At 41.4% G+C, this 17,551-nt stretch overlaps 1 protein-coding gene across 2 annotated transcripts in view; it reads left to right on the top strand.

The window, feature by feature from the left end:
• The first annotated feature begins 2,560 nt into the window (after positions 1 to 2,560).
• CPNE8 (copine 8) overlaps positions 2,561 to 17,551 on the top strand; it is a 264,159-nt gene continuing 249,168 nt past the window's right edge. The window contains exon 1 of one of the 2 annotated variants that reach the window (XM_054443312.2): positions 2,561 to 3,935. In XM_054443312.2, coding sequence (XP_054299287.1) covers positions 3,838 to 3,935 — 98 coding nt within the window. In that variant the 5' untranslated portion in view covers positions 2,561 to 3,837. The remainder of the gene's footprint in view (positions 3,936 to 17,551) is intronic. The other variant, XM_063672626.1, reaches the window with a different exon arrangement.

Here is a 17,551-nt window from a genome sequence, read left to right as displayed (position 1 = left end):
GGTGGCACAACTTCAGTCTCTGCCTCTATCTCCACATGGCCTTGTTCTCGGTCTGTATTTTTCCAAGTCTCTCTCTCCTTAAGCACACCACTCCACTGCTGACATATATTAAGGAAGACCTAAATAAATGGAAAGATATATAATGTTCATAGATCAGAAGATACATTTGGATCAGATGTCAATTATTCTCTAATTTGTCCATAGAATCAATGCAACCCCAATGAAAATCTCAACAAGACTTTTTGTGGACCTTGTCTAGCTAATTCTAAAATTTATATGAAAATGAGAAAGATTAAAAATGAAAAAACAATTTTGAAGAGGATCAAAGTTGGAAAAGTTATACTACCTGACTTTAAGAGTTATTTTAAAGCTCTTAAAAGAGTTATTTTAAAGACTGTGGCATTGGTTTAAAGAAAGACAAATAGGTCAATGGAATAGGATAGAGTCTAAAAAAATGGACTCCTAGATGTATGTTAATTTTTGGCAAAGGATGCAAAGATTTTTCAATGAAAAGGTAGTATTTTCAACAAATGGTGCTGGCAAAATCTGATGACAATGTGTAAAAATGAGAACTTTGATTAGAAAAACCATAATAAATTATAGAGATAAATGTAAAACCTAAAACTGAAATTTTAGGGGAAAGTATAGAAGATGATAATTTTTGTGATCTCACATTAGACAAATATTTCTTAGTTTTGACACCAATATTATGATTTATAATAGATAAAGTTGAAGAACTAGATTCATCAAAATTAGAAACTTCTTCTCTTTGATAGACAGGAGAATGAAAACACAAGCCACAGACTGTCAGAAAATATTTTGTAAACCACATGTGATAAAGGTCTTGGATAGAGAATAGATAATTCTCAAAACTCAGAAAGAACACCAACAACCTAATAAAAAATAAGTAAAATATATGAAGACACTTCACCAAAGAAGATATGTATACACATAGCAAAAAGACATAGGAAAATACGTTCAACATCATTAGTCATGAAGCCACATGAGATATTGCTACACATCTGTTAGATAAGCTAAAATTTAAAAGACCATAATAAATGTTGGCAAGGATGTGTGCAACCAGATCTCTTACATACTGTTGTGGGAAAGAAAAGTAGTAAAACTCTTTTGAAAAAAAAGTTTAACAGTTTCTTTTTCTTTTTGAGACAGAGTCTCGCTCTGTCCCTAGGCTGGAGTGCAGTGGCACGATCAATCTCTGCCCACTGCAACCTCTGCTTCAGGGGTTCAAGCGATTCTCCTGCCTCAGCCTCCGGAGTAGCTGGGACTACAGGCGCACACCACTATGCCCGGCTAATTTTTGTATTTTTAGTAGAGACAGGGTTTCACCATGTTGGCCAGGATAGTCTCGATCTCTTGACCTCATGATCCGCCCACCTCACCCTCCCAAAGCGCTGGGATTACAGGCATGAGCCACCGCACCTGGACTTAATAGTTTCTTAAAAAGTTAAACATACACATTCCATATGATCCAGCTGTTCCACTCCTAGGTACTTACCCAGAAGTAATGAAAACATACGTCCACAGAAAGAGTTGTACATATGTGTTCATATCAGTTTTATTTGTAATTGCCCAAAGTTCGAACAACCAAAATGTCCATCATCAGGTGAATGGACAATTTATAGCGCATATATACAATGAAATAAATTTGTATATATGAATAAATATTAAAAAAAGTAGAATGAACTATTGATGCTAACATAGATGAATCTCAAAAGGACTTTGCTTAGTGGAAGAAGCCAGACCAAAAATACTACCTGCTTTATGATTCCACATACATAATTTTTAAAAATGCAAACTCTTCTATAGTGACATAAAGATCAGTGGTTGCTTAGAGGGTTGTTTCAGTGATGAAAGGAGGTACTGATTACGACATAAGAAAACTTTTGGGATGATGGAATGATTCATTATTTTGATTTTGGTGATGGCTTCACAGGCAGATACATGAGTCACCATTTATTGAATGATGGATGCACTTTATGTGCAGTTCATTATAGATCAGTTATACCTCACTGAAGTGGAAACAAATTGGACGTAAGTATCCCACATGTTGACTACTAAAGTTCTCAAGTTTCATCTCTTCAGTAGGCTTCTGTAAAGTAAAATTCTGGAGAGCTTAAAAAAAACCTAGATCTCTATGCCAAATTAATTCTGAGCAGCATAACAGAAATGCCTGGAGCTTTAGGGCATTTCCAAATCGCAGTAAACTACAGTTTAATTTGTAATAGGACAAGAGGAAGAAAAAAAAAGAGGAAAAAGCGGTGGGTGGGGAAATCAGGAAAGGAAAGCAAGAAGAAACAGAAGTACACTCGGCAGGGGAAGCGGCAAGACTGCACCTACACACTCTCACCCGCCTCCATAGGTTCTCTAGGCAGGAGGCCGCAAGTGGATTAAAACGTTACAACGCAAGACAAGTCCTCCACCGCAAGAACTGCTCCTTCCGGACTTAGCCCAACCAGCTGGAAACTCCGTGCTTGGAGCGTTAAATCGGACGGACACCCGCCCCCTCTCCACCCTCCGCCTTCCAGCTGCGCCGCATCCTGTTCTCCGTCGCCGCCTGGTGGCGAGCGCCCGGGACCCGCAGGCGCTCGGGTGAGGCAGGAGGGAAGGCGCGGGGAACAAAGGTCCCTGCAGTGGAGGGGCGCCGCGTCTACCTCCGGATGCTTTTGCCACGACTCCGTCTTGGCACCGGTCTTGCTGCCCTGGAATGCAGTTTCCCAAACGCGGCGCTCACTCTGACTCCTCTCTGCTTTTATCCGTCAGGTCTCAGGTCTTGCGGGTGGGAGTCGGCTGAAGGAGCTGCGTTATATGGTTGTGACACCACCGCCCCCCCCCCCCGGCCCCCATTTTCAGGTCATAACTTTCATGCCTTTGGAAACGAGGGACCCAGAAGAGCCCTTACTGTAGGAGGATTGTCGCCGTCAGACCTCTAAGGTCCAAAGAACCAAGGGGAGACAGAATCCAGATTGCTCCCTTAAATCACAAGTAGTATTGTTTTTTCCACCCTAGAGTCCGCCCCCCCGCCCCCACTTGTCTCATATATTGATCGGCCACTTTGCCACCGCGTTCCAAGGTTGGAGAGCGTCACAATGCCCCACCGTCCCCAACTCTCAAGTGGCCGACAGTGGGCAGTCCAGAAGCTGGGACCAGACTTATCTGCCCGAGGGCACAGTAGGAGGGACGGAGGGATCTCCCATGAGCTCCGAGGGCGAGGTGAGAACCAATTGTGGGGAGGGGACCTTATAACGGGGCAGTTAGGAACGGGCAGAGGTGCCCCCACCTCCAGCTTTCAACTCAGGCGAGGAAACTTCGAGACCTTCCCGTCCACACCTGATTGACAGAAGGAAGCTGTCGCGGCCCAGAAGGCGATTGTGGGTGTGCAGAGGTGGAGACAAAACCTAAAAGCAAGCAGAGCCGGCGAGGGCTTGCCGTCCTGGACGGTAGGGGTCTGCTTCTGGTGCCACCTACTCCATCAGGCTGCTTGCTGGGTCCACCAAGCCTGACCCCTCCAGCCAGGAGGGGATCACGGAGTGCGTCCCCCGCCCGGGCTGCTGTCTGCCGGAAGGGGGCTGGGAAGCCGGGATCCCCGCGCGCCACTTCCCCGGCAGCGTCAGTTTCACCCAGGACTGGCTCGCGGTTCCCTCGTGGCTCTGCGCTGAGGTCCGCCTCCTCCCTTCCCTCCCCCATCCCGCGCGCTGCCTCCGCCTCCTTCTTCTGCCTCCACCCTCAACCCCCATCCCCGCCTGACGGGAGCTAGCCCTCAGTCCGCCCGAGCTCTGGTTGTGGGCGCCAGACAAGTCCAAGGCGCCTCCTCCCAATATGGACAGCCGCTACACCAGCACTGCGGGCATCGGGGACTTGAACCAGCTGAGCGCTGCCATCCCAGCCACGCGGGTGGAGGTGTCCGTGTCCTGCAGGTGAGGACCCAGCCCTTCCCCTCCCTCCTGCCCTCTCATCTGCGGGGTTGGTAGCACTTGGAGAGCGCTCGGGGTACCACGAGGCTTTGCGTTGGCGAGAAGTTGCGCCATGAGTGGGAAATATCTCAGTAGTGGGGCTGGAGTTACCCCGGGTCAGGTGACACAAGGGAGCGGGAATTAGAAGCGAGTGGTGGGCTCCGGGACTGAGACTTTGTATTTTCTTTCTGGGAAACGCTGTAAAAGTTGGCTGGGCTGTGACTCAGCTGCGGGAACACCGGCCGCCGCCCACTTTACAAGCCGGTTTTCCGTCCCAAACCCGGGTTGGATGGTTGGGTGATGACCGGAATCGAAGGGGACAGCACTGCCAAAAGCGCTGGTGACCGCTGCACGCTTCGGCCCGGGACTTCTTCTGCTAGGCGTGTGCAAACCTGCTGTTGCTAGGGTTGGCTCCAACCTGGCAGCTTCCTCCCCACCCACTTCCTGGAGCCTTCCAGCTTGCTTCTCCCCCACCCTTCCGGGCTTTTTGCCTTTTGCCTGATAGGTAGAGATTTCGGCCCTCCTTGCAGACGAATCTATGCCTTACCTAAGATCTGGGAAGTCACGACTTTTGTTTTGTTTTGTTTTGTTTTCGGGCCCACATTTGAGTGCTTGTAAGCACTGACTCTCGGCCGGGCGCGGTGGCTGAGTACAGTTTATACGCCTGTATTCCCAGCACTTTGGGAGGCCAAGGCGGGCGGATCACGACGTCAGGAGTTCGAGACCAGCCTGGCCAATATGGTGAAACTCCGTCTCTACTAAAAATACAAAAATTAGCTGGACGTGGTGGCACGCGCCTGTAGTCCCAGCTGCTCGGGAGACTGAGACAGGAGAATCGCTTGAACCCGGGAGGTGGATGTTGCAATGAGCTGAGATCGTGCCATTGCACTCCAGCCTGGGCGACAGCGCAAGACTCCATCTCAAAAAAAAAAAAAAAAAAAAGCTGACTTTCAACCCTGTCCAGAGACTGTAAATTGCAAACTCGTTGTCCTGACGTTCTTTCGGTTAGTTGCCCTGTAAATAAAGCAGCATCACCGCTATATCATAGACGATTTTGAGAAGGAGATGAGCGATGGTGCTAAATTGGTACAGGCCACTAATTTGCGAATTAATATTGACCCTGGAGCCCACTCCCTTGTTTGCATAATTGGGTCTGTCTCACTGGAAAACTCTCTCCTCATTTATCCGTTTTTGCCCTAAGATTGTTTTTATGCCCTCAAATCCTCCCTTTCCTTTCCTTAGCAAACTTGCCTTGAAGATATCTAACAAATTTGGGTAATCTTGATGTAAATAAGTTTAAAATTCTATCAATCTTGACTTTGCATTTTCACAAACTGAGCCTAAAGCCAAAGGAATTCTTTTCTGGGGGTGGAAATTCGAGCACCAGCAACCCTAGTAGAAGTATTATTTGAGGGTAGGGGACAGCCTTTATCTAGCCCTGAAACTATATCACCTGATTGTTTGCTGCCTCTTAAGACTGATCTGGGACTATGGAAATAATCATGCTAATAATGATAGCTATCATTAAGCTTTTGCCTTATTGCTGTCACTGCTTTAAGTGCTGCCTGAGATTTTTCTGTCAATGGAACAGGTGAAGCTGTTTGGAAAACTCTTTAGAGGATTCCTAGGCCTTTTTCTTTTCTCTGAAGCTGGCTTTGGATGTTAGAGGGAAGTTACTGGTATATACAGATAATGGATAGCCAGAAGTCCTACAATAACAGCATTACTAGAGTTCTTTTTTTTTTTTTTTTTTTTTTTTTAGTTTTATATTTATTTACTTATTTTTTCTTGGACCAGAAATATTTTATTGGTTCTATTTTTTTTTTTTACCCAAATGTGTTTTTAATTATAGCATTAACAAAGATAAAGCAAAATCAGGGAAGTACAAAATAATTACATGTGAGTCTAACAAAATAAACATCATTTGTTCTTAGATTCTACGTACTTCCTCTAAACCTGCTGTTTTTCCAAATATTGGACCTTTTCCTCTTTACTAGTTTTCTTTTTTTTTTTTTTATGAAGTATTTATTGATCATTCTTGGGTGTTTCTCGGAGAGGGGGATATGGCAGGGTCATAGGATGATAGTGGAGAGAAGGTCAGGAGATAAGCACATGAACAAAGGTCTCTGGTTTTCCTAGGCAGAGATCCCTGCGGCCTTCTGCAGTGTTTGTGTCCCTGGGTACTTGAGATTTGGGAGTGGTGATGACTCTTAAAGAGCATGCTGCCTTCAAGCATCTGTTTAACAAAGCACATCTTGCACCACCCTTAATCCATTTAACCCTGAGTTGACACAGCACATGTTTCAGAGAGCAGGGGGCTGGGGGAAAGGCCATAGATCAACAGCATCCCAAGGCAGAAGAATTTCTCCTAGTCAGAACAAAATGGAGTCTCCTATGCCCACCTCTTTCTACACAGACACAGCAACAATCTGATCTCTCTTTTTCCCACACTTCCCCCCCTTCTTTTCAACAAAACCGCCATCGTCCTCATGGCCCACTCCCGATGGTTGCTGTCTCTTCGGAGCTGTTGGGTACACCTCCCAGACGGGGTGGCCGGGCAGAGGCGCTCCTCACCTCCCAGATGATGGGCGGCCGGGCAGAGGCGCTCATCACTTCCCAGAGGGGGCAGCCGGGCAGAGGCGCTCCTCACTTCCCAGACGGGGTGGCTGGGCAGAGGCGCTCCTCACTTCCTCCCAGACGGGGTGGCGGCCGGGCAGAGGCGCTCCTCACCTCCCAGACGGGGCAGCCAGGCAGAGGCGCTCCTCGCTTCCCAGACGGGGTGGTGGCTGGGCAGAGGCGCTCCTCACCTCCCAGACGGGGTGGCGGCTGGGCAGAGGCGCTCCTCACTTCCCAGAGGGGGCGGCCGGGCAGAGGCGCTCCTCACTTCCTCCCAGACTGGGTGGCGGCCGGGCAGAGGTGCTCCTCACCTCCCAGATCGGGCGGCCGGGCAGAGGTGCTCCTCATCTCCCAGACGGGGCGGCCAGGCAGAGGTGCTCCTCACTTCCTCCCAGACGGGGTGGCAGCCGGGCAGAGGCGCTCCTCACCTTCCAGACGGGGTGGCGGCCGGGCAGAGGTGCTCCTCACCTCCCAGACAGGGCGGCTGGGCAGAGGTGCTCCTCACCTCCCAGACGGAGCGACCGGGCAGAGGAGCTCCTCACTTCCCAGACGGGGCGGCCGGGCAGAGGTGCTCCTCACATCCCAGACGGGGCGGCAACAGTCTGCAAAGTCTGAATGGCATGTGGCCTATACTTGGAATGAATATAAAAGAATATTGTCAATCAAATCTGAATTTTTCTATGAGCTTTTTAAGGGAAATTATACCTAAACTGGTCATTCTGCCAGTAGGGCCCACGTTTAATGCAGCCCCTTTTTTGATGTGAGTTTTCTGTGAGTGTGCTGGGCATGCTGAAGTCAATTGGCTTAAGGCAATTCGTTTCAGTTTGCTGCCTCAGAACCTGGAAATCCCTTGTTCCAGCTTTTTTCATAACATTGCTTTGACATTTTGTTTTTAATTTTTAAGATTTCTAATAGGAAAAAAAAAAAACCCTGAAAGAGAACCCAAATACTTAGTATCAAGCATCTCTGCCAGGGTCACTAGTACTTAGTCTATTGTTTGAGTTGCTTCTGACTCAGCTTACTATTTACGATAAGTTTGAGGTAAAAAGCATCTTTTAGGCAAAGAGAAACATAATTAAATACCCAAGTTAGTGCCTTTGGAATAGGTTTGGGAATAGTTCCTGAAAAGGTGGGTTAAATTTATTTTTAATACCTTAAAATTCAAAAATAAAAATATTTGAGTATTGTTGGATCTTGTAACCATAGGAGGTGGTTTAGTTTGGGCTTTGGCATCAGAGACCTAAGTACAAATTCTGGCTTTGTGACTTGTTCTTGCTACCTTGGAGTAAGTTCTTATTCAGTCTGTCTAAGCATTCTCATCTCCAAAAATAATAATTATGGTATTTACCTTATATAGAGTGTTGTCAAGGTGATGTGTGAAAGCATTTACACAATGCATGAAACAAAAACATGTTTTCAAAAATGTTAGCTATTATTATAATATTGGAAATAACATTTGTTGAATAAATGTGTTATATATGATTCAGGTATGGAATTCTGTAAAAGTCCTTCTCTTTTGAACTTCAATAAGTTGGTTAAAGAACACAAGGATAGAACCAGCATTGGGATACCTGTTCCCTCTTTCTCTGTCTTCTTTGATGTGCATCAAGAACATGTTTTGTAGAAAGTTTGTGGGGATTTCACTTAGCAACAAAGCACAGTTTAAGGCCTCTGAGCCTTGCTATGGGCAGGCAGAGTAAGGAATTCCCTTGCCTTACTATACCAGAGACTTCTGAGGATTTGCCCACACTTCAAAAGCAGCTCAGATTTGAATAGGTTCTTTCTTTCTCATTCTTTCTCTTTCTCTTTCTCTCTTTTCTTTTCTTTGCTTTCTTTCTTTCTTTCTTTTTCTTTCTTTCTTTCTTTCTTTCTTTCTTTCTTTCTTTCTTTCTTTCTTCTTTCTTTCCTTCCTTCCTTTCTTTTCTCTTTCTCTTTTCTTTTTTCTCTTTCCTTTCCTTTTCTTTTCTTCGTTTCCTTTCTTTCACCTCTTTTCACTGTCCCCTATCATTAAAAGCTTTATGACAAAGTTTTTATCTTCATTTTGGGGAAGGTGAAAAAGATCAACAATTGAAGCTTGAATATAATTCACGGAAATAATTTAGTCTGTTTATTCATCAAGTGTCTGAGTGCCTTTTATATGTCTATGTTTATGCTAGGGTTCATGAGAAATGCAAAAGAAGTTCTCTTCTCTGAAAATGTAAAATCTGATTGGGAGATAAACCCTACATAAGACACGGTAACAGGGCTAAATTCAAAGATGAGGCTCATGCATGAGGAGGGAAAGGATCATTGTGGAATAGGGTGCTTGGAATATATTACAAAGGGGAGATGGGGCTTGGGCAGAGACAAGCTGGATAGGCATGGTTTGGATTAGAGAAGGGACAGTGGTTAAATTTATAGCCACTTAAATTTGTGTTAAGGGGGTGAGAGGTACCCTTTTCTAGATGTATTTATGCAGAGGCAAGCTCCTGCTATTTGACTTCCTTCCTCTTCTACCCATTGTCTAGCTCTTCTTGCATTCATTTTCCTTTATTGTATAAATTTGTAGATTTTTAAATTAATTAGCTTACTTAATTAACTAAAAATGCCTGTAGCTGAAATGATACAACCTTGAGAGATAAACTAAGGTAATATTTCCATTTTATTCTGAAAGCTTATTACTATAGAATGAGGTAAACTCACTGGGAAAAATAATATGCAGTAATCACCTGTTTTCCTTGGGTCCTTGATTTGTTGCACTATTTCGCTGATTTTCATCATTTTCTCTGATTGAGAAGTCAGCTTATCAATAATAAAAGCCGTGAGAATATTGTGTATTTCTAGACTTTGCATGTTAGGTACCAAATGTACATCCTGTCACAGAAATAATCCTATAATGGTGATAATACTGACTATTTATTTGAGATGGAATGTCACTCTGTGGCCCAGGCTGGAGTGCAGTGGTGCGATCTCTGCTCACTGCAACCTCCACCTCCCAGGTTCAAGTGATTCTCCTTCCTCAGCCTCTCGAGTAGCTGAGATTACAGGTGCCTACCACCATGCCCAGCTACTTTTTGTATTTTTAGTAGAGACGGGATTTCACCATGTTGGCCAGCTGGTCTGGAACTCTTGACCTCAAGTGATCTGCCCACTTTGGCTTTCCAAAGTGCTGGGATTACAGTCCTGAGCCACTGCCCCTCTGGCGAATACTGACTTTAAACATTAAAGTGGAAGGAAGACTATGAAGTGGAAAAGGGTTGAGTGTCTACGTTGTGCTAGGCATTCTAAAAAGCCCTTCCTGACCTGGTGTAAGTCTATTGCCTCATCTCCCATCACTCCTTGCATGAACCCAGCAACTGTATATAGTCTGATAAACAGGTGTGTGCCATAGCCCAAAATGCATGCCCGATAAATATGGCGAAAAAATACTCATAAAAGGTACAGTCCCAAAGCGTGAACGTTCATTCTAGACAATCAAACTCCTCATGCTTATGTGGCTACACAGGTGCTGCTCTTTGCCCTGCCCTACCTCCCTTCCCCTTCTTTTCTGGATTAGGCTGTGCTCCTAAGCTGGATTAGTCCCAAAGTAGCTGGCGTGTGCCAGTGTCATAGGTATATTACCACTCTTAGTCTTTCTACTCTCCTTGAGGACAAGTTTTGTCTCTTTCATGTCCATGTACTATATTCTGAGCTTGGCACAGAATATGTAGTTAGTAAATGTTTGATGCTGCAGTTCTATAGCCAAATTGTCTAATGTGGGGAGGAGGATTTCTCCTGTTAAAATATGATTCCTAGGTCCCATAGCAGATCTATTGAATCAAAATCTCTGGGGATGGGACCCAGGAATCTGAGCTTTTAACAAGTTCACGCTGTGCTGGTTATACACACTAATTATTTTAGTCTCCTGGTTTCGTGAGTAAGTGACTCTGACTCTAGTCCCTTGATCTGAGTTAGTAAAACCCACCCTACTAGGGTGTTAGGAAGATGCTTTTTGATGGTGTGCTGGAGCTTAAATGGGTTTGGGAACAGAAATTTGTAAGTCAGTTGTTAAAGTGACTATTAAAAATTGAATTATATAAACAAAATTAAATTATATTAAAAATAAATTTAAGAAATGCTGAAAGGTTATAACTTCCTAATTGCTTTACTACATTTTACTGTCATCTATGTTTTTTTTTATAATCATCTATTCTCTATTTTTTAAATCTGTGTGTTGAAAGTATTCTGCAGTGCTGTGCTTCTGTTCTCTTCCCAATTCATGTATGCTACCTTGGCAGCTTGAAAACAGCCATAGTGGGAATATTTACACCATGGAAATTGGCAAACACTGCAAATCAGTGTTTGACTTACCCTTTTGTCATCTATACTTAAGAAAGCATTCTGTGGGAATCAGTTGACTCTATGGAGTTTATAATAAAAGTACTATATGCAACTTATTATTTGTAGATTGTGTGCCAAGCTACATACTCTACACATCAGTAAAAAATAACAAATTTTGTACACACAAACATTCGGCTTTTTATTGAAGAGGTTGTTTTAAAATATATACTTGCACATCACTGTTTATGGACTTTTTGTAAAAGGTAAAGCCTTATATAAAAGAAGATTATTTTTGTTTGTCTGGTTCAGTTCTGGCTACTATAATAAAGTACCAGAGATGAGGTGGCTTATTAACATCATACATTTATTTCTCACAGTTCTAGAGGATGGATGTCTGCAATCAGGGTGCCAACATAGTCAGGTTCTGATGAGAACTTTTTTCAGGTTACAGGCTGCCAGCTTCTCACTGTACTTTCACATGGCCTATAGAGAGTGAGAGAGCTCTCTGGGGTTCCTTTTATTAGGACAGCATTCCCATTCATAAGGGCAGGCACCATCATCATGACCTAATCATCTCCCAAAGGCCCTACCTCCTAATATCATCACATTAGGGGTTAGGATTTCAACACATGAATTTTGGGGGGACACAAACATTCAGTTCATAACACTCTTGTTAGACTGTCACTATTAGAAGTGGTAGTGTCAAGTTCAGCACTATCTCTGGTCTTCCTTCTCTACTGGAATAAGTGGGGTTGTATGATTTTATAATCCATAAAAGTTGTGATAGCAAGTATATTGCAGTTAGGAGCTTACAGACTTTTAAATTTCTCCCTCTCCTTTTCATATGGTCCTCTCTACACCTTTATTCTTCTCTTACTTTGAAGTTGTATTTTTCTTTCCCTGTTTCTCCATCCACCGGTGGCATATCCTTTGCAAGTTTACATGTTACAAGTCCAGCTACACTTCGTGATTAACTGACCACCTGCGAAAGCAAAGTTAGATTCCAAGAGAGAGCGTCTGACCCTTTTTGGAGTTGGCCATTTGAGGTAGATACCTGTGCTGTTCTAATGATCTGTGGCGAAAGGAATCAAAGCATTCAAACACAACAGCTGGAGGCTCTACCTTAGTCCACATTGGTTCATCTCTTAGCACACTTTACCTTTCTTTAGTCAGACAAAAAATTTGGAGTTACTATGTAAATAGGTTTTCAAGTGATGTTGTTAGTTGATAAATTAAGTTATATAAGCTAGGGATATTAGACTGCCTGTTGTGCTGTTAATGAGCCATATGACAGGTAAACAGAGGGTGAAGTTGTTGTAGACCATAACATCCTATTCTGTCTCTGCAGCTCTTGAGATCCTGTGGTTCAAGATTGTAGTCACCCTGTAGTGCCTTTTTTGATCATATTTAGGTTTGTCTTAGCCCCAGAGTTTCAGTAAAATTTGTCCTGGGAACTTTCTGAACTGTGGCGTTGAAGTCTTAATGTGAGAGTTGCCCTGGTATATTTTTTTTTCAGAGAAATACCTTATTTAACATTGTTGTTCCACCAGTATTTTGGTCTGCCAGGGTTTTTTTAGCATTTGGGGCCTGAGGGGTTCTAAAACAGCCCTGGTATGTGGAGAATGCTAGTCTAGAAGCAGTTTAAAGGACAGGATCCCACAGGAGAGGGTGGTAATAGCTGTGCTCCTTTAGGTCTGTTATTTGTGTTGTAGCAGGTAGAAGCCTACATCCCCTATTTGAGTTTACTCAAGGCTGAGAAGAAATACAATTCCTCTCAAAGAGATTTCATCCAGTTCTTAGCCTGTTTGAGAGCCAGTTTTGCTTAGCACTGAAGAACGTGGGTGTAGGGCTAGATTAGCTCTGCCACTTAATATCTTTGAAACATCTGTTCCTCAGTTTCCTCATCTGTAAAGTGGGGATAATAATAGCCCCTACTTCTTATATTTGCTTTGAGGATTAAATAAGTTAATATATGTAAGTGAGATAAAACACTGCTTGTGACATTAGTTAAGCACTCAGTGATTACAAAGAGATAATAAAATTAAAATCCTTCGCTGTTCCATCAACCTATAAGCAAATGAGTTCATTTTTGTGTCATGTATAGCATCACATTTATATTCTCTCTCTGTGTATATTAATATATACACACATATATCATATATAATACATAATACAATATGTAATATATTAATAGTGTGTATTAATATAGAATATAATTGTATATTCTATACAATATTTCTCCTGTACTTTTCCATTAATACTATATCATGAATATGTTGTTGTTATTACTCTTTGGAAATATAACCTTCCACGTCTGTGCAGTATTCTATGGTTGTACTGTATTTATTTAACTTAACCCTTGTTTTCCAAAATTTATTTCAAAAAGTTGCTATTCAAAACAGTGTTAAAAATGAGTATTCTCCGTGACAAACATCTAACATCTCTGGTTACTTTTTTTCCTGGGGATAGTGTTCTAGAACTGAAATGATTAATAAGCTATCTTCTCAAAGGGATTTTGGTAGCTTGTTTTGGTTACTTCCATCCCATTCCTATTTAAATACGCAGAATCAAGGCTAAGCTACTGGCTGCACTTTTCTAAATACTTTTATTACCATAAGAATGTTGCATTTAGAGATTAATGAGAATTTGAGGCAGCAGAGTATAGCAGCAAGAAAATGGAATTAGAAATCAGACACATGTCTTCAAATCTCATTTTTATCCCTTTTTGGAATGTTATTTTGGGTAACCTGTTTCAACTTTTGGAACCTCATTTCCTAATCTGTAACATAGAAATGACTGAAAAACCAAAATTTCAAGGTTGTTGAATGAGTAAATGAAATAAAGTCTGTACAATGCCCAGCCTGTCACAAGAAAAGCACTAAGTAGGTATTAGTCTTACCCTAGGTTCTTCAGCATTTCACTGTGTGGCATACAGCAACATAGAAGAAGGTATCTGTACTTTGGAAAAATTTACAGTCAATTCGGGGAGCCATAGAAACATAGAACCAAGGTGACAGTTATAAAGCTGCATGTTATCCCATGCTGATTAATTCAATGTGGAGAGACTGTGGAATAAAACAGTTGTTACAATAGTGTGGATTTGTAAATGCACACTCAGTTTCTACAGATTCCACCCCATAGGCCCACTTCTGCCAAGACACAATCAGTCACGTGGGATTTGACAGGTAGGAGGTAGTCTGCTATAATAACCAAGTTTTAGAACAAAAGAACATTCTTGTATCTGCCCAATAAAATCAACGGGCTGATATTTAAGACAGCTGTTTTGTGTTGGGCATGATAAAACACATACTGCAGTAGTTGCCAATACAGGCTGAGGTAAGGCAAGTAGTTACTGCCCGTAATAAAATAGGATGTATTTAAAAGGTGCCTGCCCCAGGGACCGATGATGTTCCTTCCCTGATACACAATACCTTAATATTGGCAAACTTAATGACAACTTTCAGTGTTAATGCCTCTCCAGCCAGGACCATTAGCTACCAGACATTCTTGTTCAAATTGTGAGGGTTTTTGTCAGGTTTATTCTGTGAAGAATAATGCTGCAGACCTTCTGAGGGAATCATCAGCTGATTTTCTGAAACTCTGAAGAAACAAAATATCATTGATAGTCCCCAGCAAATATTTCTATTTATTAGACAGTAAATGAATTCAAATATAAGCTATTTTAATGAAGCCAAGAAACATGCAACTTTTGGATATTTACCATCTATTTTCTTTAAGTTAATCTCAAAGTCTAACTCTTTGTCAGACAATGTATAAAGTGGTTAATATGGGCTAATTCATTCAATCCTTGCAATTCTGAAAAGAGGTGATGTTATGTCCTGTTTTACAAGTGAAGAAATTGAGGTTTAGAGAGAGTACAAGTAATTTGGTTGAAGTCACGTATCTAGTAAGTGGCAAAGTTGAGTTCCTATCCATATATGTCTAATTCCTAAGCATATGCTTATGACCATTAGCTACGTTATGTTGTTCTTCCATAAATTCTTTATTGTCGGCTTGAAGAGTGGAGCTCTTTTCTGTCAATACCAGTGTGTTAGTAACTAAAAAAAAATTATAAAGCTTAGGAGATGCAATTATAATAGATCATATCAACACTACTCTACCACAAAGGATATATTTCTCTGAGGATGCAAAATACAGAATTCTTTCCTGTTTTTCTGTTCCCTACTGGTGAGAGCTTTGAGTAGAGCAATTCATAGGAGTGGCATAAACTTTAACCATGTGATGTTTTATTTCCAGTATTGATTCTTATCTTTTTCTGATGCTGAGTTACCTAATGAAGATGTGGGAAATTAAGTAATGAGAAGACTATTTAGCTAGAAATCAGCAGGCAGGGTGAGATGAAAACTAAATACTGGAGAGAGGTGATGGACTGGGCAAATGAAAAGTAAGAAAAGTTAATTGAATTGACTATGTGACATTCAAATTTACCAGTGGAATTGAGAATTGACCTCAGGCCCTACCATTTCAGTCCAGTGCTTTCTTAGTACTGGGGAAGTCACCGTTTAACTTGCTAGCTTTTCAGTAATACTTAATTCCAGAGTTTCCCTTCATGGCAAATTCATTCTTCAGAATTTCATGTAAATAAAATAACTACTTCGATATTAATATAAGTACATTATTCTGAGCTATATGAATTGTGGCATGAGTTTGTAAAAGTCAATTTTTTCTTACCTTGCTAATTAGCTTCATGCTCTCTCTCTCTCTGTGTATGTAAAATAAGTAACAAGTGACACATTAATTTTATTAGGAATGATCTCAAATGTCAGAGAGTGTAATGAACCAGAGATATGATTATAATTGCCATAACTCGTTGAAACCAACATATGTCTCTGCCTTAGCATAATAGTGGTTTTATAATCATTTTGAGAAATGTAATTGTTTCTCACTGTCTGCAGATCCTTCTTATTGCATCCATCTCCTATAACTCTGAGCATTCCTACAAACCTCTTTTATCCAAATGTACTCCTATAAAGGAGTACTCTTTTATCTAAATGTACTCCTATTTGTGGATTTTTTAGGTAGTTGAAAGTAACACAAACATTTTTCTTTAATGTCTTAAATAGGTTTTCATGTTTCCAAGCTATCAGCAAAGAATATGAGAGAGAGAGAGAGAGAGAGAGAGAGCGAGCTAGAGTGAGAGCAAGCATGTGAGACTAAGGGATATGTGGGAACTACACCAGAATAATAAATGTATTTGCTAAACCCATCTCAATTACCTACGATTTTAGATATAGCTTATTATCTGACTTATCTTGGTATCGCCACTCTCAAATTAATTATGGAAGCAGAGATATTAGAAAGTTGATTACAATTGATTTTTATGCCAGTGGTTTCATCCAAAGCCTCTTGTAGGCATTGGGGAAAGGAGGCATAATCAATATCAAGTTACTAGTGAACTTCTCTCTTAATCGATAATTTAGTAAATTAAAATTTTTTTTTGGGGAAAAATTTGAAGTATACTACCTAAAAGATGATTGATTTTTTAACTTAAGACATATCTTATAATGGCTTTAATTTCTTTGTTTCACTTAAATCACTGTGCCATTGGAATGTCATATATATGGCATCTTGCTTCCTTGTGGAACACTTCCGCAAAGAAACAGCATCTGTTTTGTTTCTGGAACTAGCTCTGTGACCTTTGACAATCATGCCACTTCACTGGATCTTAGATCCTATAGAAAGGCTGGGTCTCTGGTCAAGATGACCTATGATATTACTTGGAGGTTCATAATTTTATGATTGGAGAAGCAGGACCTTGAAATAAAATGGAGACATACTTCAGTTTAAGGAAATAATGTGATTGTCAAAGCCCATTGTAAACTAGCTAAACCAGGTGGTGATAATTTATGTTTAATAAAACAAACAAAGAAGGCTATTTTACTTTCAAAATATTTATCTCAGAATGTCTTTAGATAGACAATTCCTCTAGTGTATTTAAAATGATATTGATATATGAATTTTAATTTTAATCAGAACAAGTACAGATATAGAGTAAAAGTTATTTATTATCTTTGAGTTTTTTAAATAAAAGAAGGTTTGTGAAGAAAAAGTAATAGGGAAAGGAGTAGTATTGTTACTGGAAAGGGGTCCCGACCCAGACACCAAGAGAGGGTTCTTGGATCTCGCGAAAGAAAGAATTCAGGGTGAGTCTATACAGTAAAGTGAAAGCAAGTTGATTAAGAAAGTAAAGGAATAAAAGAAGGGCTACTCCATAGGCAGAGCAGCACCAGGGTGGCTGGTTGCCCATTTTTATGGTTATTTCTTGATTATATGCTAAACAAGGGGTGGATTATTCATGCCTCCCGTTTTTAGAACATATAGGGTAACTTTCTGATGTTGCCATGGCATTTGTAAACTGTGATGGCGCTGGTGGGAGTGTAGCAGTGAGGATGACCAGAGGCCACTCTCATTGCCATATTGGTTTTGGTGGGCTTTGGTTAGCTTCATTATAGCAGCTTATTTTATCAGCAAGGTCTTTATGACATGTATCTTGTGTTGACCTTCTATCTTATTCTCTGACTAAATGCCTTAACCTCCTGGGAATGCAGCGCAGCAGGTCTCAGCCTTATTTTACCCAGCCCCTATTCAAGATGGAGTTGCTCTGGTTCAAACACCTCTGACAGTATTAATATATATTTAGAAAA

The sequence above is a fragment of the Pongo pygmaeus genome, chromosome 10 (genome assembly GCF_028885625.2).
Source record: "Pongo pygmaeus isolate AG05252 chromosome 10, NHGRI_mPonPyg2-v2.0_pri, whole genome shotgun sequence".
NCBI classification, from domain to species: Eukaryota; Metazoa; Chordata; class Mammalia; order Primates; family Hominidae; genus Pongo; species Pongo pygmaeus.
This window is presented reverse-complemented; position numbering and strand designations above follow the sequence as displayed.